We start from the raw sequence: 25,864 nt of genomic DNA, 5'->3' as shown, positions 1-25,864 counted from the left end.
ATTACGGGTGCAAAAAGACACAGTCTCAGGGCAACATGTGTAGCCGCCATGCAGTTAGAGTCAAAACTTTGTAATGCATATTTGTGAGGATCAAGCTCAAAAGACAGAAAGTCACAAACTTTTCTGCTGGCTTTATTATTTTAATGCACATAAAACATTATTATTAATACTTTTTCATAAAATCTTCTGCCCAAACAGCTCATTCATGAAGCAGGCACAATAACCAGTTATTTTGCTTCTATTTTTGGATGTTATAAGTTAAATGAGTGTAGACTGTCCTCACCTCTGGGATATGGACGGTATAAGGCTGCCCATGGAAGCTTGGTGCATTATCATTCACGTCTCCGATCTGGATGTTTACTGTGTCTTTGACCACCTAAGGGAGAAAACACCTGGTTAAAACAGTTCCAACGCCGCCTCCACTCTTTACTTGACAGAAAACTAAAAATGTATATTAACCATGCCAAGCCAAGATTCGGAGAGAAAGAAAACAGGACAAGTGTGTGACAGATTATCCGCAGGGGAGAGTAGGTTGAACGTCAGTATGTTTCAGCAACTAAACTGTTTGGAGTGAGACAGGTGTCAGAATGATTATATGTAAGAAAGAGAGAAATTATGGTGAGAAGGAAAACGGGAGACTGAAACAGAGATGGTATTGAGAGAAAAGGTATCTGCGTGTCATGTGGTCAGGCTATATCCAGGTATCTGCTTGTGACTGGAAGTGCCTTAACTGTGATCACAGCGCAAATCTGCATCTTACCTCTTGAATGTCGCTCACGTGGAATTCGACCTGCATCTCTGACTTGGTCTGGTGGAGACAGAAGCACACATCAGCACAAACTTTGATATTTCGGCATCTTCTGCTTTTCTAGTCTGCCCTTTTGTGCTACATGATCACGCACTCATGGACCTTTTTTCTTTATCTCACTCTATAAAATTGTGTTTTCACTCTTTCATGCTTGCAACTATTTTGAAAAGATGCTGGAATTAAAATGATCACTGCCTTTCCTTGTGTTTAGTGCCTGTGCTTTGGTTATGTGTCAATATGTGCAGCAGTTTGTCAGTATGTGTTTGTTTGGTGTTACCTCACGATCAAGCTGCTGTCGAAGCCAGACAACGCCAGTGTCTTGGTTCACTGAAAAATACTTCATGGCCTCTTCTCCTGAAACCCCATACAGAAGGGGCTCCCCCTCTGGATCAGTTGCCTTCAGCTGAGCTACTGATGAACCTGCCAGGACGAGAGTTAAATATCAGATGCCGCAGAGGGCCAAAGATCAGGACTCTGAAGACCAGAAGAGCTAACAGAAGTGCATATTCACTCAAATGTAATTTCCCTCATTCCCATCTAAAGTGAGCCACAATACTAATAGCATAGCTGACAACTTTATTAAAGAGTATTTTCATCATCATTGTCTGTCATTCAAATGTGTGACGATGTGTGACGATGTGTGACTACCCAAAAAGATAGACACATCCAAGACATACAACAGCTTAATCTGAAGTAAAGGGACCATGTTTAAAAAAAAAAAAAAAAACAACCCACAATGATGCTGTCACACAATTTAACTTTTTTTTCTTCCTGAGATACTTTTCTAAACATTGTGTTTTGATCTGAAGTGGTCATACACTTAAAGGATGACACCAGAGTCAGAAAAGACGCTCATGTGGAGGATCAAGACAGAATAAAACACAGTATATGTTGGCCTCGAGAGGTAAACGGCTTTTAACTGGCACTGCAGTGGCCCAAAGGTTTCATTCATCAGACCCTTGAGCTCAACCCGGCTGGCAAATCAAAGGAAGAGGTGAAGTGCCACCAGGCTGGCTAACTCATTGGGCTGGACAGGGGTTGAAAAGGGCAAGGCTGAGGTGAGCAGCAGCAGAGAAGACAGCATCAAGATCCAGCAACCCACAGGGACAGGGCTCATTACACTAACCGGGGTAAAACAGTTCGAGTGGGGCATTGTAATGAAGAGAGTGGTGGGTATGCTGTGATCAGTCACACACAGTAAATGTAATGAATTTGAATTAGTCTCTCTTGTACGTCCACAGATGACAAACCCACGTTTTTTAACAAAATATGAGGTTATCTCGAGTTTCCCTACTTACGCACAAAATTAGTCTGTCAACAGTTTGTCGTAGGTAAGGCTTGACTTATGACTTATCCTCTCCAAATAACCACACTGAACTCAGTAGCATTTCATCCATCCTTGATTTAAAAGCAGTGCTGCACTTGTCTGGTTGTGTGGTTTATAAGCCTGCATCGACAAAGACTTAGTGTTGGAGGGCTTTATAACTCACTCCCACATAAGGTTTATTTTGGAATATTGTAAACTTTCCCAGCCACGGTGAAAACGGTGAGTGTGGATGAGGGGAGCGTGTAGGGGCCAGATGCTTCCAGTATAGACACGGTCCATGGGGCTGACCTATCCCAGCAGCTCTGGGAGGCAACTCAGACAGTTAGGACATACTCATCACAAAACAGCTGTAATTTTACTAAGCACAGCTCTGTCACACCCTCAGTCTTGTTCCATTAATCCTCACTACAGATAAGTGAGTCACAACTCTGTACCAAATGAGGTGTGAAAACATACTACAAGTTACTCCAGAGCAGGGTTTGACCGTATTACTCCACTTCCAACACTCATGGGACAGAGGACTGATACCTTCAAGGATGTCGATGTGAATTTGACACAGGGTTTGTTATGCTTTGCCTCCACCTGCCTTCATTTAGAGACATAAGGCATTAAAGAACTCGGGTACAGAGTAAATACACGGATCACAGGCACACCAACAGTAAACTCATCTTCTCCCCCTCTCTGCGAGTATGCCACCAGACAATAGAGGTGAAGCCAAACTAAATCAAGCCTATCACTTGCTCACCAAACTGCTTAACACAACGACCAATTAGGCTTCACAATCACACACCCCTCTCGTTTTATTAATACACCCAATTTTCCTATGAAAGGGTGGCAAAAATGACTAATTAATATGACGATTTATGAACCCTTCTCATTGCGTCTAATGAGATTTATGCAAATTCAGCTGCTTTCAATATGAATTATAATTTGGTTGAAGACGGTGCAAATTAAGCATTTTACCTCATAGTCATCAATAATAGCCATTTTTTTCCTTCCTCCTTGCGGCCCTCTCGACTGTAGAGGAATTATCTGCTCGTACATTTGAGTGAGGGATAACAAATGATCATTTAAGAGTCACAGTCTTGTGGAAGATGAACTCCTACTCTGGAAAAGAGACACAAACTAAGCCCATCCCATCAAGCATATGGGTTCAATTCTCTGCTCAGATTAAGAGGAAATGCGCAGTATTAAGAGCTGGCACATAAACTGCACTGGACGCTTCACTGAAACAGAAATGCTGAATTTGCTCTAAAAACATGCTCATCTTAAAAAAGATGGAATTTACTGTTCAACGGCAGCATGAATTGAGAGTATCAATGTAAAATTATATGATTGTATGATTATAAATATTGTTAGGAAATACTGTATTTCTACTTTGCAGGAGTTAAGGCTCAAGTTATGTACATTTATATGCCTTTGTGTTATATGACATGAAGTGGTTATTTGTGTGCTTTAATATAAATGACTGCACTGTCTATTAGTGCAAAGGATTAAGTGCTAAAAGTCTTATTGGACTTTCACCTTACAATTAAAGTTGGAACAATGTTAAATGAAGGTCAGTTTTTGCTTTAAGCTTTGGGAGATTCAGGATATGAATAAAGTAAAGGCACAAAACACTGAGGGTCAAAGTTCTTTGAGAACATTAGTAAACAAAAACATTCTTCACAAGTTCTGTGTGTGTGTGTGTGTGTGTGTGTGTGTGTGTGTGTGTGTGTATATATAATGGGGGTATCCTTCTCATGCTTATCTGTAACTCTGTGGCACCAAGCCCTTTCCCCTGACAAATGATGCTATTTAGCAGCAAGTGATGCCAGTATTACTGTTATGAATGATTCTGTGCACATTAACATTTCCCCTCCCTTCTTCTCTCCTCTGCAACACTGCTGTCATGACAAGAGCGATGGGCTGCAGGAATCATCCCTCTACCTCACCTTTCTCTCTCCCATTGTCCTCTGAACCTCTTACCCTCTTTGCAAACTCACATTTGGAGACCTAGCTTTTTTTCCCCTATTCTAAAAGAGCAAGGTGACCACAACCATCCTGGCCCATACATAATGGCTCCTATAAGTCTGAGGTTTAACTTGGAGGCTACTTAAGGGCTTAGTAAAAGAAAATACAGTATTGGGGGCATTTTGATATAAATAGTCAGAGATGGAGAGGGGAGAATGGATCAGCCAAAAGTGTGAAAGGCATAGCAGAATGAGAATTGACCGGTGAGCACAGGACTTCTGCATTAAGACAAAGCATTGCTGCTTCCATGTGGCAGGGCTGAAAAACAGATGATTATAAAGTCCACAAAATGACAAAGCCCAGAGAGACAGACAACAGGAGGAGAGGAAGAAAAAGCTGGATTACTTGCTAACCTATACACAGCAGGATCCCTGTGTTTCACTCGGGCCAACCTTTTAGGAAAAGCAAGGGGACCGGTGAGAACACTAAATCATCTGGTGGTGATCATCAATCCCTGCTGGATCAATAGGAGTTGCACGCGTTAGATGAGGACTAAGTTCGGCCCTGCCCTGGGGGCTTGGGCTTGAGAAAGAAAAGGGGCAATAGGCCAAAGCCGTGTTCATTATGTTGGTGACATCTCTAGACCTCTCGTTCATCGGAGGACTGATTCAGTGGAACAGGTATTGTCAGGACTGCAATTTCAGGCATGTTGTGAATTATGGCTTCAAATTTTACGATACACAGAGGCTTAATAGGAGTATGGCCAATCTTCAGTATGCTGACTGCCAAAGCAGTGGCAGACAAAAGAAAAGAAAGATGAAGCCACCTCCTGGAAAAGCCTGACTGTGAAGGACAGGGTGGGGAGAATCTTGATCTTTACCTGATCTATATAAATACTTGATGGATTGTCTTGAGGCAGGGTTCGGGCCTCAGGACTGAAGTCTTGCAATCAGTGGGCTGATGAGTCAGTGAGATGCCACTCATGTTACCACCCTGTCTATCCACTGAAAGGGAGAGCCTTCAAAAACATCAGCAATGCCAAGCTGAAGCCATGTTGCCTCACATCAATCACTTCCATCCAAAATTCACACAGGCAAATACCGTCTTCTGCTAACTGGCAGTCTGAGCCCCCTCAGTAGGGACTATATTTTGTTTCCCGCTATATAGTGCAGCATTTATCACTTTCTGGATTAGCACATGAAGAGAAATTGAACAGTATTCTCTGGTGAGGAGCAGTAATGGAAAGCTTTCTCATCTGTCACATAGATGAGTTGTGATGATGAGACTGTGACTCTAAGCTACAATGCTGTATACTTTTCAGCAACAGATACATTAGCTCCTGGGTTAACAGGAATGGTGTTAAAGAGTGAGCCGGCAAAAACCTGTCCTGCTAATCGACTGTGTGTCATTATAACAAAAAGGGTTTGTTCCCAGTGAGTGTGTTGGCATCTCTCTGAATTCCTGCGCTGAAAGATCAATATAGTCATAAGCTCATAGACAGCAGTGCTCAGTAATGCAGAAATGTCACTTCACTATTGTTAAAAACAGAAACCAGATTGTAGCTGTTAACTGGTGATTACAGTGAAAACGGCACATTATGAGCCCCAGCTTTAACAGAAATTATTAAAATAAAAGGTGGGATTGAACTTTATGCTTTCTTGAACAGTTAAAAGCTTAAGAGTGCAGCTTTATGATGGATATTTATATTGATCAGTGCAGCTCGAAGACAAAATCTACTGCCATCATACCAACGAAGAACCCCAACAACTCCAATCATTGTGGCCCATATCAAGCACTTTGTGGGTAATTTACGAGTCAGATTTCATCGTGGATTTAAGTCACTCTTTCAGACTCATCCTTTTAAGAGATCTCTTGGGGGCACATGCATTAACTTGCACCCTCACTTTCAGTCAAACACACAATAAATTAAACTTTATTCTCTTCCTTTAGAAATAAGATGGAAATGAATAAAATCATCTCGTCGTTGCCTTCTGCCCACGGTGATGTATGCTGCGTTAATGTTGAGAGAACCTGATTGTTTCTGGGAAGCTAGTGGCATATGGAAATAAACCCAGCAGCACCACCTGGAATGACAATAGTGTGGTGGCCAGAAAGTAAGTGCTAGGACTTCCATTTCCATACAAAGAGAGGTCTGTGTGTTCAGGGGGCATTTTTAATAGCTGGAAAAAGGATGCATGCAGATAGTTTATTTGTCTGTAGGATGAAGGCAGCCATGGAGAATGAAGCTAAAGCCCCCCTCGGCCCGCCAAGGAAGTCAGTTAGACAGGTAGCTATAAAAAAGATGGAAAGAAAGAAAAACAGATTTGCAAATAATGCCACAAATAAACAAGCACACATATTCTCAAATTAGCAGATTAGTTAGTGAGGAAATAATAGAGGGAAATGGCAACAGGCTGTTTTATTTGTCTTATAAGAAAAAAGCTAACTTATCACACGGATGATTCAACAGCTCCTTTGAAACATTTACCATATTCTGGCTCATTTTCCTCTCATTTACCCCTTTTTCTATTTCTCACTGGTCTTTTCTCCTTTGCGTGTGTGTCTGCATGGGTGTGTGTGTGTGACATCAATAACTGTGATGAGAAAGAGAGCCGAAGACAAATAGTGCCTGGAGTCTGGCTTTAAGTGACTCCTGTGTTTCAACAACACACACCACAAGAGTCCTTGGGAGGCTGTGTATTAATCCAACAGATTTATGACTAAATCTGTCACGGATGAGAGGAGAACACCCTCTGTCTTTCCTTTAGCCATTCCTGAGAGACACCTCCCAGACCACACACAGTTTGTGTGTGTGGGCACGTATACACATGGCTTTCAAGTAAACAGACTGTACTTTTGTAAAAACAAATAAATGAGATGCTGACGTTGGCCAATATAGAAACACAAACTTGTAATTGTACATGAATATGAGTTAAATATGAGGAAAAAAAGCAAATCTTTTAATTTTAATTTTCTGTATTTTTTTTTTTTTTTTTTCTTGGTATGAGTGAGAGTAGATAAAGTGTATGAACTGTGTGTATCGCTGTCTTCAACAGAAACTAGTCTTTGGCTCATTCAAAAAATAAAAAAAAAAAAAAAAAAAATTAAATAAATAAATAAATCCCAAACGGGAGGAGAAAAATGTTGAAAACAAAGGGTTTATGTACCAGTAGCTTAAAATCAAAAACCTCACTCTGCTTTAACCTTGTCAAAAAAAAAAAACCCAAACAACAAAGCAAAGATTGCAGGTTGTTTTATTTTGTTCTCCTAAAGGGATTTCTAAGACGACGTACAATGATTTGATTTGCCATCAAAATGCAACAAACGCTTTAACCAAGAAAGCATTCCAAAGGCAAATTTATTTACATAAGATTATTAGGAGCTTGTACAAATATTAAAAGAACAAATTCAAAGAATACAGTAAATATGAATAACATGTGTGTCTGTAGTTGATTCTGCTGTCCAGATATGAATCAGTGATCTGGCCCAAGTCCACAGAGAGAAAATCCTCTCTGTGTTTGGTGAACTGAGAGGGTGAATGATCTGATGTCCAAGCCAGGATTGGCTTTCTAATCTATCCAAATGCTGAAGTGATGAAAACAATGAGTGACAAGGCTGTGACTAACCTATAACATAGAGAAAGTCAGATGGACAGTGAAGGACATTAGTGGACAGTCATCCCACGCGTTGGTGAGGAGAAGCAGAGCTGTCACTGCATATTCACACGCAGCTCCATTCACCCACCGATCACACAGTAATGCTCTTTGGTGCTGCTATTTCCTATTCCAGCCCATCACAGCCTTGCTCTGCCTTGCTTTGCTCTCTCTGTCTCTCCCTTTGGTTTTTGTCATCCTCTCGTCACGCTCCGTCCTGCTCGCCCGACAGAGGGACACAGGCAGCACTGATAGGAGTGGACAGGTGGCTGTGTGCTACTGAGGCTTCTGGAGTGACGGCTGAGCCAGTCTGGCCTGTCGCTGTCACAAAAGCAAAACGCCCGCCCTGAACGTAGACGCATCCACCCCAAACTGCGCCACTCCTGCCATCACGCCAAAAAGTCCACCTGCACTTTCACTTCTAACGCCTGGCTAACTCGTTTCTTTCCTTTCTGTCTTTGTGGCCATTGTCTTTCCATCCAGTTTCGCTGCTCACCTCGGTTTTTAATCCTGTTCTCATTCTGTTGTTATTTGCCTCTCCCCCCTGCCGCACTCCCTCCATCTGACACTGGCCCTCTGGTGACCTAACCAGGGCTGACTATTACCTGAGAGTGAGCTAAATCATGGCTGGGTAATGGAACATGCCACCTTCATTGTGAAGCCCCAAAACACACAGACAAACGCACACACACACACACACACACACACTAAAACAAAAGCGTCTCCCATTTGGCCTTTTTCTTTTGCTCTGCCGTTTACATGTTTATCATTTGGCCCGTGTTACTGAAATCTAAGGCTGATGTTTCTGTTGGCCCTGTGGATGGAGATGTCAGGGAACAGGGTCAAGAATGAGGCTTTGGCAACTGAGCTAATGCTACCCATTACCTCAGAAAACAGGAGCTCCTTTTCTTGATGAATATAGCTATATCAAATATGTGAAAGGTGAGAGAATCAGCAGCCGTTTCCTTGTCCTGGATGAAGAAATCGAAGAGGAAAAAGAGCATGAATGTATCCTAAAGGCACAGAGAGGTTTAATGGTGACCATACTTTAAGATTTGTTTGCTTGTTATTTCTTTCACCACTATTGGTGCATGCTTATTGCCTAAAATTCATGGACTTTTTCGCAAGGAACTAAATCAGGTTTTAGAGTTACTTTAAAGGTGTCTGACCAACCTCTTATCAGCTATTGTCGCCTTTTTTTTTTTCCCTTCTTAGTTCCTTTTGTTCTCCCGTGTTAAACCTCATCTCCAAAAAGCCTAATGCTCCTCTACACATCAGACCTTCTTTCCCAATTTTCTAATACACATAAACACAAAAACACAATTTCTTTTATTCTGTTATTTTCAGCCTGTCTTCCAATTGTGCTGTCCTCTTATCCTTTTTTATCTCTTCTCACTTAATGCAAAAATTGGTTCCTCACAAGGCTTTTAAAAAGACATGATAACATTTATGAAATGTCATTCACACCACTCAAGCTTTGAAAAGGCACTATAGTGTCCTTTATATGCAATTTCATTTTCACTGATAACGCTTAAGTTTCCATTCAGAGAATATTTGCCATCCTCACTGATTTCCACACAGAACAACAACAATCCAGCATATTATCTACACCTTGATGGTCATCTCATTATTTCTATGACAATAAAAACTTGTGCTAGTCTGTACTGTAACCACAATTTTAAAATATATATATTTATTTTAAAGGAAACAAAATATAAAATACAAAAGTTATATCTTCCAAGCAAAATCTCCCAAAACTACTGACAGACAGTAAGTTGCTAATAAAAATCAGCCACTTCTACTCAATCCTGAAGCCAACGTGAAAGTGCATTAAATGCACAATTTGTGGTTCAACTGAAATAAGAGTTCTGAATCTCGTGGAGGACACCTAATATAACTAATAAATTAATTTTGTTCACTCATCAAACCATTGTTCACGTCATAATTTCTGTGTTTAAAGGACTGCATGCCTTTTTCATGCCCACAACAAACCTTGCTACAAAGCTGCAATAGAATTAGTAAACTATGTTGTGCCCATCACAGTACAAGAATCAGCAAAAAAATTATATTTTATATTCTAGCATTTTTTAATCTGACTTGTGGTTTTATGTTAATTGGGTTAAAACCATCTTTCTTGTAGTTTGCTGAAGGGCTACTTGATGGGACTCTTGCGTGTCTTTGTATACTTCCTGAGATGAGACAAGTTTCTTTTCTTTACTCATATTGAAAAATGCAAATGTGATAAAATAACCACTTGATTTCTAATCAACTGGTAGAATGGAACAAATTTAATATACACTGCAAGCAGCATCAGGGTTTCGTCAACAGTTATTGTTAAAAGCAGCTGTGGACTGCATTGGTTTCTTTGGTGATGTTTGAATACAGGTGTTTTTTTGTTTCTTTACTGTGCTTGTTAAGCTCGAGAAAATAAAAATTAAAAGGAGAAAAATTGTCCGGCTTTGATTTATTTCTATTGACAGGATGAACATCTTTTTCCCAGCAGCCAGTTCTTGAACAGCAGTTGTTGGAGCTTCATGTTATCGAAAGAAAAGTATAGTCAATACCAAATGATTGAGTAAAATGCAACAAAGTGAATGTACCAAAAGGTTTTTTAGGGTTTGGTATAAATTGGACTTGCTACAATGGCCAAATCTGAAGAAAGGTTTTATTGCCCAACTTGCTGCCTATATGCAAGTGTTGGCCTGCATTAAGCCATAGTCACAGTTTTTCCTCCTCTAGTTTTGCATTTGACCTTGTCGTGGGACACAGGCCTGGTGATCTCCGCTGAAATATACTTGTAATAGTATTTTCTCACCAGTCCATATGGTGTAACATTTGTAGAATTGCACTGTGCTCCAGAGGCCACAATAGCATGTCTGATCCTGGTCCGGTCCAGCTCAGCTCAGTGTACACAAATGACTGCCCCGGCTAGTCCGAAGCCAGCTGGACTTTATCTATATGGGCAAAGTCAGTAGTGCATCTTTATCTTCCTCTTCGCTCCCTCACTCTCTGATGTCCATCTGCTGTGAAGCCCCTCTCACCATCATTTCCCACTTTGCCAGTATCTATTCCCATCTCTCAATGTGTGCATCACTTTTACCTCCACATTTTCTGTCAGCTCCCCCTGATTCCTTCATCCCGCCTCTGTACCTTCACACCCACTTTCCATTTTCTCTAATTCCCTAAAATTTTTTCCTCATATTTATTCCCAGCTTCTTCCCTTTCCTTATGCATTCACGTTACTTGTCTCTTTTGCTGTATTGGTGTCAGAACTGTACCACTGTTTTTGATGAGGCTAACAGGTAATGGCAAGATGAGAGAGACACAGAGGCACGGAGGAAGAGACAGAAAAACAGGGGCGAAGATGAGGAGAACGGGGAGAGGTACGTAAAGAAGGGGGCTAGGATGGTAAATGTCTGAAAAGCTTGGCTGAAAATGTGCTAAAGCTGACCAGCAAAGGACTGCAATGCAGACATGCCAGATTCTAAAGTGTGTGTGTGTGCGTGTGAGACGGGAAGAGAGAAAGGGGCTAAGTGAGTTAAAGTGAAGGGTGTGCTTATAAAAATGTGTGTCCAGAATGTTTGCTACGCTCCTGCCTAAATCTGATGACCGGCTGCTGCCATTACAGCTTTTTTCATTCTGTAGCACGCCACACTTGTTTTATGGATTATAAATGAACTCGTTATCTGTAGTGCTCATTAGCTTCAGGTCCTAATTAGCCAAAATTAATATTGTTTCCTGACAAAGACATTGGCACTGGCAAATTGGCAATTGACCTCCTTGGTCAATCTGGAGAGAGGGACATAGCGACAAGGGGAGAGGGGGAGAAAAAAAAAAAAAAAACAAAACTGTGGAGGTGAATAAGAGAGCTGGGCAGTGACAGCTGCTCTGGACTCATTCCTCCCTCCTGCATCCTCTATTGCAGTGTCCTGCCGAAACAGTGCTCTCTCACAGAAAAGTAGCTCCTTATGAAGACATGTTGCACTTTCATTACTGCCGCTAAAGAACCATAACAAGCTTGGGTTATAAATTAACAGTGCAGGTAAAATACCGGCAGAGCAACTTTGTAATTTGAATGTTAAGTACATGGAAAGTCAAAGCAGAAAAGCCCAAGATTTGTTCAAGAATGAGGCTTCTCACTGGAGACAAACTGCTGCACAAAGGGGAACTAATAAAAAAAGGAGAAGAACAGAGAAAGAGACAAGGACGACAGACAATGCTGCCTTGTAAAAAAAAAACTTCACTTCTAAGGATGCCTGTTAAATGTCAAACACCTTCTCAGCTGTGAGATAAGCAAGTGCAGTTCAATTATGCCATGCACACTCCACTAGTGTGCAAAACCGCACACAAACACATATGACTGCACACAGAGCACAGGCATGCCTTGCCAGCCTATCATTGCGGCTACAGATTTAGAAGACACTTATCAAAAGGCGGCACGGGCAAACAGCAAGTCAACAGCATGTATCTCTCTCATATGCACATCTGCCTTGATTGAGGCTGCAGCTACTTCGCAGTGAATGGCAGCATGATATGGGTGTGACCAAGGTGAGAAGAAGCAAAGAAGTGTGTGAGATAATTCTCCACGCCGGAGCTCAGACAAACATCGCAACACCAGTAAATTAAAGCAAGCAAATCTTAGCCAATGAGACGTCTGTAAATGGGGAACATAGTGTGCAGTCACCCCACTTGTCAATTAATCCTATCAGGCACCAGCATGCTGGCCTTTATGAGAACAAATGCCAGCTTTCAATACAAGGACGAGATAACCTTTCTTCCTAGAAGGCACACCAGCCTCAGGTGACCAAAGCTGATATTACACTGCAAGCATTTAATTTAAAGTGATCCAGCATGTCCTCTGAGCAATAATTTCAAGGGTTTGGAAAACTTGCATACTGGAATTGATTGGATTTTGTAAATATTGAAACATTTTCTGTTCCTGCCACAAGTTAATCCAAAGGAAAAGAACATTTTCAGCTTGTCTGGGAATTGATCTTACAAAAATCAAAAACTGGGTTGTAAGTGAAATGGCCACAATGGGGTTGTAAAAATATGGTGATTAAAGTGCTCCACAGACAGGATCTTTCTCTCAGCAGGAACGCATTTCCTGAGTAATATTCAAATTATTATGCACAAGTTTTTTTTTTCTTTGAAATCCCCTGTAGTTGTCTTTGAGACCTGTAACCTCCTGATTTTCAAAGACCATTATGACTTTTCCATGACATTTCATTTTCTGTCCTTTTTTCCTTTTCCTCCTAATTTCTCACTTTTTTGTTTTGATTTTTTTTTTAACAGTTAAAAAAAAAAAAAAAAAAAACTTTGAGGAAATGAGACCTGTGTACCAAACAGCTACAATACCACTGCAGTCAGTTGGATGCTAACTGCTGCATGCATTAACATCTTCAAAGTGGCACAAAGAAACAGAAAAGGCACATGTGAGCAACATACACAAACAGACAGGCACACAGAGACACACATGCATACACAACCCTCCTCCTTACTCCTTCAGCTTCCCTGCAATGGAGCAAAGAAAGGTGGTCGCTGATGTGAAACATCAATTTCCAGGTTAGCTGCTCTGTGTGGCTCAGGCAGGTATCAGCCGTGACCCACCTGGGCCAGATAAGCAGCTGCAAGAAGCTGATCTGCCACCCAGCAATGCACCTCTCAGTGCTGGAGAATGCAGTAATGTGTGCTCACATACACACAGGTGCACACGTGCACAAACACAGACGTAAACAAATGGTAAAACCATGAAACAATTAATTCATGTGAGAGGGAAAAATGGAAAACAGCTAAACAAAAAGAGTTTTATTAACTTTTTCAGTAAATGAATGTTTGAAAAATCTCACATTTCTCCAAATGAGGTAGAAAATATAAGTTCCTGCCTGAACACACACCCACACGGAGACAATATGGAGCAATGCTCCGATAGAGGGTTCACCAGCTTGATAGTTTGATCATTTGACTTGCTGGTTTCAGGGTTTAAACCTGAAACTTCCAGCTACAAGTCCTACACACCCCCACAAATACAAATGTTTATCCAAATGCACTCTGGGAGGATGCTGATGTTGTGGGGGGTAGCTACTGTACATCGTCTTTCAATGATTTAATGAAGTTGTCTGATTATTCTGCATGTCTGATCTGACTGTCACCATCTCACACTTGCACAACCAGAGTAATTATAGATAAGCATCTTGTCCAGTAAGTGAGGATGGTATCTGTGAATGTTGACAGAATATGCTGGAAACCATATAAATACAGACAAATGGAAATTGAGCCTAAAAGAGACTCGGCCACACCTGTGTGAGAGCCCGACTTTAGCTGGTCAGGTAATCTAACCACTGCCACTGTCATGGGGACGCCTGTCAGCACGCTGCTCAACCTGGTGTGGCGCCACATTCCCACAGACAACTTCAATTAACTTTTACAACCCGGACAAATATCACACACACGGCCCAAAGCTCTTCACTACATTTCTCCATCTTTGTCTCTTTCTATTCTCACTTTGTCTGGTCACAACACAGCAAACAGAATAAGTCACCGTTCAGCAGTAGCATGTCTTTTTAAAAAGAGTTGACTAGTGTGAAGAGTATAAGATGGCCTCTGAAGAAATACTAAACCCGTCTTACACAAGATTAGACCTTGCAGCTGCTAATGAAGACTGGTGATTACTGGCACATCAACTCCTCAAGGTGACGTTCTAAATTTAACCCCAACCCGACTCTACAATGACTGAAAATTAAAAATGACTGTTTAAAAAAAGTAAAATAAACAGTGACTGTGGCAGCCAGTCCAATGTGGAGATGGTATATCACTGTTATTTGTGTTCACACCAGAAGTCACTTGCCACGTCACAGCTAAGACCTCAAAAGGCACAAACACTTCACAGCTTTATCCTCTCAGGATTAGCCTTTTCAGATTTTTACGCCAAAATATATGATCTATACAGTACAAGTCCTTTCAAAATATATTCTATTTGACAAAGATACCCAGGACCATATGTACTGTAGTTAAAGAACTAGAAAACATCTTGTGATACGATCACACCAGCCACAATACATTTCAACCTACGAGCTCTCAGTACTAATTGCCATCACATGTATTTCTGCAGTATTGTGCCTCTTGAGTGCCAAGTACTCTGAACTCATGAGTCAGATATCCATCTTTAAACTCAGCCCTGGTTTATCTCACCACTCACCTGTAAAGCTTTGTGACTGTATTTTGCAGAGTTGTGACAATAGCACACTGACAAGATTTGTCCAGACATTTTAACACAAAGCAAAGTACTAAAAACCACCTCAGCGGTAATTCCTGCTACAGTTGGATTCCCCCGGGACTATACTATGCCACAAAAACATATATTAAAAACATTAACATAGACAAGGTGAAAACAATACCAGTCCTTTTGCTTTGGCTAGTATTTAGTTGACTAACTAGCTGCAGCATTAAAACTGTCTGTCTAACTTATAAAAATAAGTAATAATAATAATAATTAAAAAAAAACAAACCTAACCCTAACTCCTGCGAAACTCAAAAGATGAGTCAAAAAATGTATTTTAAAATTTAAACTTAGTTAATGGGATGGCTCCTTTCAGTCATCTAAAATCATGGCCTAATGTAATGCAAATCAAGCTGTTTAAATTTCAATTATAACAATCATGAACAGTTTTATGGCAATTAACAAACAAAAAAATTCAAAACAGTCTGGTGTGGCAATGTACAATTTTACAGGAGCGTCATTAAGTGCACAAAGGCAAAAATTATTAAATATAGGGGCTTGCTCCCAGTAGTGTAGGTAGAAGATCAAGACTGAAAGAAAAGATCATAAAATAATTCTGCTGAAATTAAAATTATGTGCATGTCTGGGATGCTCAGCATTTGTGGAAATTCAGAAGCAATAACACAATAGAGGGCCAGAGAGTTGCATTCGTTTGCATGGGCCATAATAACACTAACATATCACGTGCCGGGTAAGTGCAGCACGGCGTCATGATGGATGGTGTGTTTGCAGACACAACTGAACCGTGGACCCCATTATTTCCTGGGGAAAGAAGGGGGGAGCAAGACACCATGGGGGAGAGATAAGGGATGATTGACTAAACCTAAACAGAGGTCCCTCATGGATGGCAGCCTGCTGGCATTACTGGGGAGCCACTGTGGGTGTCAATGCAGCACCACAATGACAACAGTGTGCTGTCGCAAGAAGTGAGGAGATCAAGTGTATCCTCTTCAAATAAAACAAATAAATAAATAAAGGTGGGCGAGGACTCTAAAGAAATTCTCCAGTCAGAACTTCCAGTTCTTAAGACTATCTGCTAGAGACGTTTGGACTTGTCTCCTTCTGAGATCAGGTGGCACAAACCTCAGTATGGAGGAATACCTCACTTCTGCACCTGGTTGATAGGATTTCTAAAAGTAAGATACATATGCAAAGACAGATGCCGTATCACTGTCTCTCTCACACGCCAGCTCACAGTGACAGATACAACAGCAGTTGCCAGAAATGGAGAAAGGACAAACACATTGCATTCCAATTAGGCTAAATGAGGCTGAAAGTGGGAGCATAAATGGACCCATGGACTGCTCTATAACAGACATTAAACATCTAAAGCACAAATCCTCCAAAAAAAAAGACACCAAAACACCAAATCAACTCTTAGAGGGCATGCCCCCTTGTTTGTAAACTGACGATACTCTGATTAGGCTTTCATCACCGCTCATATCTCTTTATTTCACTGAACACTTTTTGTGCTCCTGTATCTGCTCTAAACTATTTGGCCTGCACCAGCAAAGAGCAGACAGAATTCATGGAGGTCTTCAGGTCTCCGTTGATACAATCAGCCAGTTAGCCGAGGTAATTGTCAGACACTCTGAATGTTAAAAAGAAGGCCACACTCATTTGTTTAGACTGTTTCCTGATGACATAAACTTTGAATATTAAGGGGATAAATGGGGTCCTTTTAGCTTTTTCCTCTCGGGCTACAACCTTGGCAGCATTTAACCCCTTAACCCCCACCTTTCCCCCGTTATATATATATAGATGGAGGGAGAAGTGTTACCGGCAGGTGAAATATTCTTTGCTTTACTTTTTGTCAAATCAGCTTTCAGCATGTGTTGTGCCTTTTCCAGCAGCCAAACCTTACATATTTCTTAAGGCCTTGCCCTCCAAAAAAATAAACAAACACGTTAAAAAAATAAATATATGAAGGCCTTTCAGTTTAAAAGCTGTTTAAATGAGGCTGAATGGCTCATACAAGTCAGATGCATCGGTGAGTAAAACTACAAGCAAATTAAGGTTAAGTGCCTGAAAATGCCCTCAATAGAGCATATGTCGATACTTGTGGATAGCCTCTATCAGTCTAATAGCCATTACATTAAAATCTGGATACATTTAAAATATTTCCAATATTTTTTTGTTTATGTTTTCACATAAAAGGAGCTGCAAGTGGAGGAAATTGTGTCTAAAGAGAAAGAATAATTAGCAAACGGTGCAAAGGGGGAAATGTATTGATGGTAAGAGAGGAAAAAGACTTTTTCTATCTAAATTCTTTTCTACGACTCATTGATGCAGCTGCTCAGAACAAAAGGTAGAAACGTTGTGTACATGTCTGAGTCTCCTTAAAGGTCCTGTGTAAATCAGCTGGTTTATTGGTGATAACCAGGAGAATTAAACAGGGAAGTGGGGAGTTGTCTTCCACAGGTAATGGTCTGGCCAGCCATTTGATCACACAACAGGAAAAAAAAAATAAATAAAAATTAAAGGGCCTTTACCTCCTCTAAAATAAAGTCCTTTTATTTTCCAGCCAAGAGTCGCTAACAAGGAATCGAATATGGATTTCCCCAACACAAAAGGCTAAAGCCTCAAAGAGTCTCAGGTCTTTAGTGTAACAAATAACTATTCATGTCCGCTTTCAAGTTTTGTTTTTTTTTTTTTTACTGTTGAGGAAATAATACAGAAACAGTTCCTGGCACAGTGGATACATATTAAGTTTCTACCTATTAATGTTTAATGTGAAGGAATGGGACACCCTGAACCATGAAATTCTGAGATAAAATAGCTGCAAATATAGAACAAATGGAACCTTAATGCCAGTGAAAAGCAGTTAAACAACTGGCTTTGACTTCCCATATTTTTGAAATTTGTTTGGATGATAAATGATATATAATATAATGATAATGATATAGGCCATTTATGGAGAGCATAATAATCTGTTAAGGTCACCAGCATGTTACCTCCTTTTAAGTTCAATGCTGAACTGAAGAGTAATAAAAAAAAAAAAAAACTAAAGTCATACTAAAAATCTAAATGTGAGCACAAATTTGGATGGTAATTCTCCATTGGCTCACTAAAGCAATCATCATTGTGTTGCTATTGCAAAAAAATCTGTTACAGCAAATTTAACAAATTATAGCAACATGCACATCTATATTTTATCTGCAATGCACACACATACTTAGTCAATGCATGATTTTAAATGTTTATTAAACAAACTTAGAAGTAATGAATAATGTGAAACACTTTTTTTTTATAAAGAGAAGACTGTTTTCAGATGTTATATAAAGCTTGTATAGCAAGCAGCATCGTCCAAATCAAGATAAAGACAAAAGCATGAATCTACTGCGGCTAGCTATATTTAGGAATATGCCTTAGTTTATGAGTGCAGGCAAGCTAATATAGTCAATATAATGAATCAGGGAGCTGTGAAAAAGAGACAGTGTCCAGAGGAGGGAGTGTTGACAAGCCGTAGTTAATGTAGAGTGCACGAGGCAGCTGACAGTGGGGAATTGGCTGGGGAGAGAGAGTACACAGACATTATCAACACGTTTAGAAGGCTTTAATAAGTCGTTCCTTTGGGCTACGTCCTGTTCCTTAATTATTATTGAATTAGGAATGCCACAGAGCTAATTAAAAGTGCAAGGTATTTACTGTGGCTGTAGAAGAATGTGTAGGAACAAAAGTGAGCTATGAAAAAGACATGGAAGGCAAAAAGGTTCAGACAGACTGTGTCTGAGCATTGGTATATAAAGCTAAGCTTCTCCAATTAAGTCAGGAAAAAAAAAAAAAGTCTGTCTTAGAAACTCATTAGCCAGCAGAAGAGCTCTGCTTGTGCAGCCACAGTTCCCTGCAGGTGTTTCAAGAAAAGGAAAATGTATAAAAGAAAATATAATACATGAATAAAAGGTCCATTAAGGCTCTGAAATAACAGAGGAAAGACTGCCTCTGAAATTGTTGAATTTGCTAAGCATGATGCTTCAGAAGCCTAATTTCTTCACTGTGTGATGTAGGGGAAAATGAGCACCATTTTCTTTTCACCATCCTTTTCTACTGGAAACTTTGTGATCTGTTACACTTACACACACTTACACACACTTACACACACTTACACACACACACACACACACACACACACACACACACACACACACACACACACACACACACACACACACACACACACACACACACACACACACACACACACACACACACACCTCTGTATGTTGGCCCTGTAATAGACTGGTGACCTGTCCAGGGTGTACCCTGCCCTCGCCCTCACTCCCTGCTACCCAGAAATGGATACATGGTAGGGATATATTGCATGGATATCATTGACTCACTGGCCAGAAAGGCTGTAATTTTCATTTGTCAAAGTAACGAATAATACCAGAAGGATCTCTCCTGTTGTGCTGTTTGCTCTATAGGGTTTCTTTTTTCTCATAAAAATAATTGAATGTGAATGCATACAATACGTTTTTATTAATGTTATCCAAATTTAAACTTTGAAATTTAATCATACAGTAAAGTCTTATGCTCCATTGGCATAAACAACTAGAACTGCACAAATCATCCCACCAGAGTGTGGACGTTTCTTATTTTGAACAAATGTGTTATTTTCACAAGGTAATTACTCAGTAGAGAGCCTAATCTGCGAATCAGGGCAAAGTGGATTAGGAGATGAGAGCGTTTAATCAAAGTGTTCTCAGTCTAATTACACATCCCATTTCCTGACACAACACATACTGTTATCTGCCACTACATTTAAACATGTTTTGCTATCTCCCCTAAGAGTGAATGAACCTGCTGTCTGAATGTCACAAACAAAAAAAAACATGCATATCCACACTGAATGGACACCAGCACATAATGATACAGACATGCGAATAATGAATAGACCGAGTATTCGATATTCTTCCTGCAAATTAAAAAAAAAAACAAAAAAAACCCCCAAAAAAAACAAAACATTGTTTTGCAGCAGGAATCAGCAGATCACCGATGCAGCTCTATCACACATCATAGCCATTATTCATAAAAGGGGGCACTAGAGAGTATCCCTGAAAGGCGTGTTTGAGTCAGTTTTCTTTGTCTTTCCTGCAGACAGTTCATGTGTCAGTGTTACGGGTTCATGCTAAGTGAACAGCACCTTTCAAACGTCCCGTGTCGGTTCTTGAAACAAACCCCGTGCTGGTGAGAGGGAGAGGCGAGCAGGTCAAATCTCAGATCAAATATCCATGCTGTGTTTAGATATGTTCCCTCATCTCTGATAAATAATCATGCGTTCCAGTTTGCCATAAGGAGCTGAGGCAACTGGCTCAGAGGTGAAGCGCTCAAGTCACTGATGTGCTGCCTGGAGAAGGCCGCAGAGTGCAAATACTATATATACAGCGTAACTGAAGAAAGCCTGCTTTACTCTTTTGTTATTACATCAATAGGTCTATTGTACATGTGTCAGCCAATTTGTGATAAAACACACACACACACACACACACACACACACACACACACTCTAGGTATCACCTCACACAACCTGCTCACGTGAACCCTGTGTTGTTACAGCATTAGCAGGACTCGGTGATGAATGCAGTCAATTAGAGTGACTGTGGAAACTTGATCACCCGATCAAGTCATGCACTTTGGCTTCCAATCAGTTAGACAGGTACTCATTTAAGTTCGTCTAATTTGCACAAAAAAAATGTTTTTAATGAAGTAAAGCGGATGGCATTAAGTTTTGAATATGATTACACTTAGTCCATTGTGCCCTGAAAGCCCAATTTAATAATCCTTTATTCAATGCACAATCTTTGTACTCAACTTTGAGATGAGAAAATATGCATTTTTAATCTGCCCTTTATTCAAATAGAAAGTAAGAATTATGTCTGCACTGAAATTGCTACTGGGCTCTTCTAGGGCAGTCTACTAAATGAGAAGTAATCTTGAGTTTATTTGTGAAAAAATTTTGGAAAATTTGGGATGAAAATTCTGTTTTACTTACTTAGAAAGAACAACTACACAAACACTTGGCTGTGTGTGTTGCCATCAGCGCGGACACAAAATGGTCTTAGGGTTAAGGGAAGAATTCAGGTTACACATTCAGCTGTCATTGTGATGGTTAAGGTTAGGGTAAGGTTATTCCCCACAGGGTAGTGAAACAAATCTGTGTGCACGCGTGTGTATTCATGTGTTTATGAATTAGAGGGCCTCTTCGACGAGGACATCTGCTGGCCTAATAAACAATAATCTTGACAAATTGTCACTGTCCAATCACTCAACCCACCCTCATGATCATACCACTGAAGAAGCAATCACAGGCGGGGGCCAGGGACATGAATGACAGCTCTCTGGACCATTGGAATGCATTGCTGGACTGAAGCCCAGCTCCCTGATGAGAGGACACAATGATTCATGGCCAGAGGGCAACCTGGACAGAGTGGTTAGGGGGAATTAGCAGCACCACCCACCAACACATACATGCCCTTCGTTGGTTAGAACACCAGATGACTGGATGAGAAATGGCCCTCTGCCAGAGACTGCTTAGTACTGCTGTATAAAGTTCCAAAGTATGCAGCTATGAGGGCAATGGTGTTTGGCATCATGACAATGATGATTTACTGTCTGCTCAGTGGGATACTGTAACCTTTCCTGGCAGCAGTGCAAAACATACCACAGCGATGATGATGGAGATTATGCTGTAGGCAATGGTTGACTGCGTTAATAATCATGATGGAGGCTTGTTTTTGTACGTTCATCATGACCCCAAAATATGAGAAAGGCCATATATATATATATGGTGTCTGGGCCCGAGACAGTACCCAACAAGCAAAACTGACAAGTGAATGCTCCATGATTCAGAGTAGGTGTGTTGACAGACCTGCAGAGTGTAAAGGTCATGTGATTTAAAATTTTTTTGAAGAAAATCAATCCAATATAAAGGATTTTAATTCCAAGCCACTGACACCCTCAAAGATGATGAAAAGTCAGACATCTCTAAATTGCCCTGTCAATCATTGCAACCACCAAAAATGACCAAAAATAAATAAGGGGAGGGGGAGGAAAATAGATCCAGGAGGAATCCAGGAATCCAACCATGTCTGACACTCTTGCCAAAAGCCCCACCCAACCTGAAGAGCAACCTAACACAAGCAAGCTCAGCACATGAGAAAGCTTATAATAACAGGGAGATGGCAAATCTGACCAAAGATCAACAACAGGGTCTGAAATATCCCAAACATACTACTTCTTCTATGCCCAGTAAATATTACACTGAATCAAGAAGACAACTGCGAAGGAGGTTCCAAAGGACACGAGCCGAATACACCAAACAAATGAACACATACATCCTGGTGGAGAACATCCATTGCTGTCACCGTCAGTGTCTATTATCTTTTATTTTCTTTCTTCATTTCTATTCAGGGGATGAAAAGGAGAGAGCATTTCTCTGCAGGGAACAAGCTGACAAAGCTCTTCAGAAACACAGCTTTACTGTACTTTGTGTACACAATGTAGATACTTCAAATACAACATGCTGGTACTGCACAGACACTCACCGATAGGCATATCTTCATAAATGAGAAGGTAGGTAGAGAAGAAGTAGTTGAGGAAACGTGGTGGCTGGTTGGAGCCTGTGATGAGAAAAAAAAAAAAAAAAGTATAATCATGAGTATATTTCAAAACAACTACAGTGCTATGAGTCTTTATGTTGAAGCTATGCATAATGCTATTTACACATAAATAATACCCATTATGCTTAATTACTGAAGGTAATCTATGTAAGACAGGTTCAAACTACTCCGCAAACAACATACAGTCCCTCCACCCACAAGATCTTGGTTGAAGGTATTTTGAGTGGATGACAATGTATATAGTATAATATAATATAATCAGTGCACAACATTACATTACAGTAGCTGAAATAAAAAACCTGCAGCATGATGGGAACTTTCGAAAAGGCAGATATTACAGTATTGAAAAGGGTTCAGGTTTTTTCTCAATCATCCACCCCCATCCTAGAACTTCATACATATTTCTAGCACAGATATCCAATCCATTTATTTAAAGCTCAATTTAAATAAACAAAGGTTACCAAAGTGCTGTACATTAAAATAGACATAAGACAGAATACTAAAAAAAACAAACGAACAAAAAAAATAAAACAATAAAACATAGTACATAATGGATAAAGTGGTGTTAAAAACCAAATAAAAGAGTTGTATTTTAAAAAGAGTTTTAAAATTGGACAATGAAGAGGCCTGCCTAATGTGCAGCGGCAGTTCGTTCACCAGTTTTGGGGCGGCAACTGAGAACGCTCGGTCCCCTCTGAGCTTCAGCCTGTGTTTTGGGAACCCTAAAATACATAAAAGCTGCAGATCTGTTGAGGAAATATCATTAGGACAAATAAGCCATGGTGTTCATTATTGGTTCTGCCAACTTATTCAATTCTTTAATTCTGCTTCTGTCAGGTTTTCAAGTTGGTGCACAGCTACTGCCTTGCAGCAAGAATGTCTATGTGGGCCCTGAAATGGACTGGAAACCTGTCCAAGATGTGTACAACCCTCCTCTCATAAATATTACCGATAATAAAGGTATAAAGCCAACTTAAATTTGTGATTAAGACATATGAAGTATGGATGTATTTCATTATTGGCCAAATTCTTATGGATTTTTCTGATTGGGAGAGAAAATACAATTATAAAATAGTACATTTCAAGAGCATGTTAAAAGGTTCAATCGTCATCTACTTTGGGCAGGGCTTCCGTATCAGAAGGCAGTGTGATACAAGATGTTTGGTTGGGAAGATCAGGGAACAAAGCTGACGTTCTTTGATCAGCTGAGCTGGGCAGCAGACCACAGAGACACAGAAGCAAAAGAAGGCAAGGCCACTCTGTTTGAAGTGAGTGTTTGATGGAGTGAATCAGCGCTTTGAAAGTGGGAGCTTTTCATTCAGCCATGCGCCTGTCTGTTCAGAGGATGCTGCTCATCTTTGGCTTGCCAGCATTGCTCTTATAGGTGCCAAGACCACAGAGTGATTCTCTCAGGATACCAGGCAGTGAGGAGGGTTAACTAGTTCCCATCAATACCTGTGGCTTAATTACTGAGAGACACTGCATTAGGCTTGCTCACTGGAATGCAGATGGATTGCAGCTACAAAATAATCAGAGCAATGATCATCAATCCAATTTGCTGGATCAAGGAGGCAATGCTCAAGAGAAGCACGGGGTCACTGTGCTAATGGGTTGCACAAAGTTAGCAGAGGAGAAGGATGGAGCGAGAGGAGGAAAGTGGCAGTACCAGAAAGTAAATACAAGGTGAAAGGCAAGACGCTGAAGGACTCCTAAGATATCAAAAAAGCCTTGATAAACTCATTGTGTTTGATGGAAAGAGGATGTGGCATTCACTTAATAACTCTCCATGCTGCTTCAGAGTTGTGTGTGATTGGAGGTGTCTCCTGCCTGTCACTGTGAGACAGGTACTGTGATTTTCCACAACATCTAAGCTCTTTCACTATCTCCATTTCTCTAAACCCATCATGGAGACAGGCTCTGCAAGGAGGCAAAAACTTCTAAGTCATTTTTAGGCTGAACAATAACCTTACAACATTATGCAAAGCAGACAAATTTAGAGAGAAGCAGAGGGAAAGGAACACTGAAGGAATCTTAACAATAGGTTAAAAAAAATAGAACATGTACAGTCTTTAAAGCAGAGGGCATTCAAGTCGAGAACAGGCATGGGAATACATGTGAACAAAGTAAGAGAGGAAATGTTTTCATGCAGTTAATAATGAAGAACCGAGAAAGAAACACAGCAGATATTGTAAAATCCTGCTAGCAAATCATGCTCCATGGAGGGTCTTCATGTTCTAGCAAGTGAACAATAAGCACATTAATAAAGCCACTTCTACTCCAAATGCTGTATTTGACTAAGAAAGATGGTCTTAAATCTTTGACATTTGACTGACTCCTTATCAATTATTCCGCTTTAATTCACAGCTTTGCGCACACACACACACACACACACACACACAAATACAAATGCTAAGAAAAAAAACAAAACAAAGAACTCAACAAAGATGTTACATTGGCATGTATAAAATTCAACTGCATGGACAACACCAGGCATTGTCATTGTATAAATTACTTAGTGTAAAGGACTTCTGACACAAAATCAAAGTCTTTGTGGCTTAATAGACAGTCTTATTTTGGAGGACTCACCTTCACAGAAGGAGTGAAGAATTAGAAAGGGAAGGAGGAGCTTGGCAAATGTCATCCTGCCACCCGCACGCCACGACATCACCTGATGAAACAAATGCAAATGCAGAAGACAGTTAAGCTTAAACAGCAGTGTATATACACAAGTTACCTAATAAAGAAAGAATCCGAAGACAGCTCAGCTCCTTTATGTTTGGTGATTAGCATGTAACCAGAGAAGTGATTGGTATAATTATTGGACAGAAAAAAGATTTGCTAAACACCATGCTTCAAGCAGGTGTGTGTGCATGTCAGCGTTTAGTGTGGGTTGTTGATGAAAGCAAATTCACAGCAACAGTTCATTTACAAGACCCACTGTTTAAAAGCCATAATCATGCAATTGCACCACTAATTATCTGATAAAAAGAAAAAAAAATGTCTTGTGCAAAAAGGAAACATGTAACTATGTGAAAATGAATGACAAAAAAATGACACTCAATATGTAAAAATGCTAAAAAGTTTCTGTGTATTCATCACCAAATACTAATCAAGAAAGCATCAAAGACACTAATTAAATGTAAAACTAAACCAATGACAGGTTAGTTGAATTAAAATGGTTACCTTTCAAAATTCTCCTTCTCGCTGAAGCCCACTGCTTGCAAC

At 40.2% G+C, this 25,864-nt stretch overlaps 1 protein-coding gene across 1 annotated transcript in view; it reads right to left on the bottom strand.

The window, feature by feature from the left end:
• Positions 1 to 25,304, bottom strand: part of cdh23 (cadherin-related 23) — a 129,906-nt gene extending 104,602 nt beyond the window's left edge. The window contains exons 1-5 of the mRNA XM_029520420.1: positions 25,226 to 25,304; positions 22,565 to 22,639; positions 1,086 to 1,228; positions 761 to 808; positions 284 to 376 (exon numbers count right to left, since the gene is read on the bottom strand). Of these exons, the coding sequence (XP_029376280.1) occupies positions 284 to 376; positions 761 to 808; positions 1,086 to 1,228; positions 22,565 to 22,639; positions 25,226 to 25,304 (438 nt within the window). The remainder of the gene's footprint in view (positions 1 to 283; positions 377 to 760; positions 809 to 1,085; positions 1,229 to 22,564; positions 22,640 to 25,225) is intronic.
• Between the last annotated feature and the right edge of the window lie 560 nt (positions 25,305 to 25,864).

This window comes from Echeneis naucrates, chromosome 15 (genome assembly GCF_900963305.1).
Source record: "Echeneis naucrates chromosome 15, fEcheNa1.1, whole genome shotgun sequence".
NCBI lineage: Eukaryota > Metazoa > Chordata > Actinopteri > Carangiformes > Echeneidae > Echeneis > Echeneis naucrates.
This window is presented reverse-complemented; position numbering and strand designations above follow the sequence as displayed.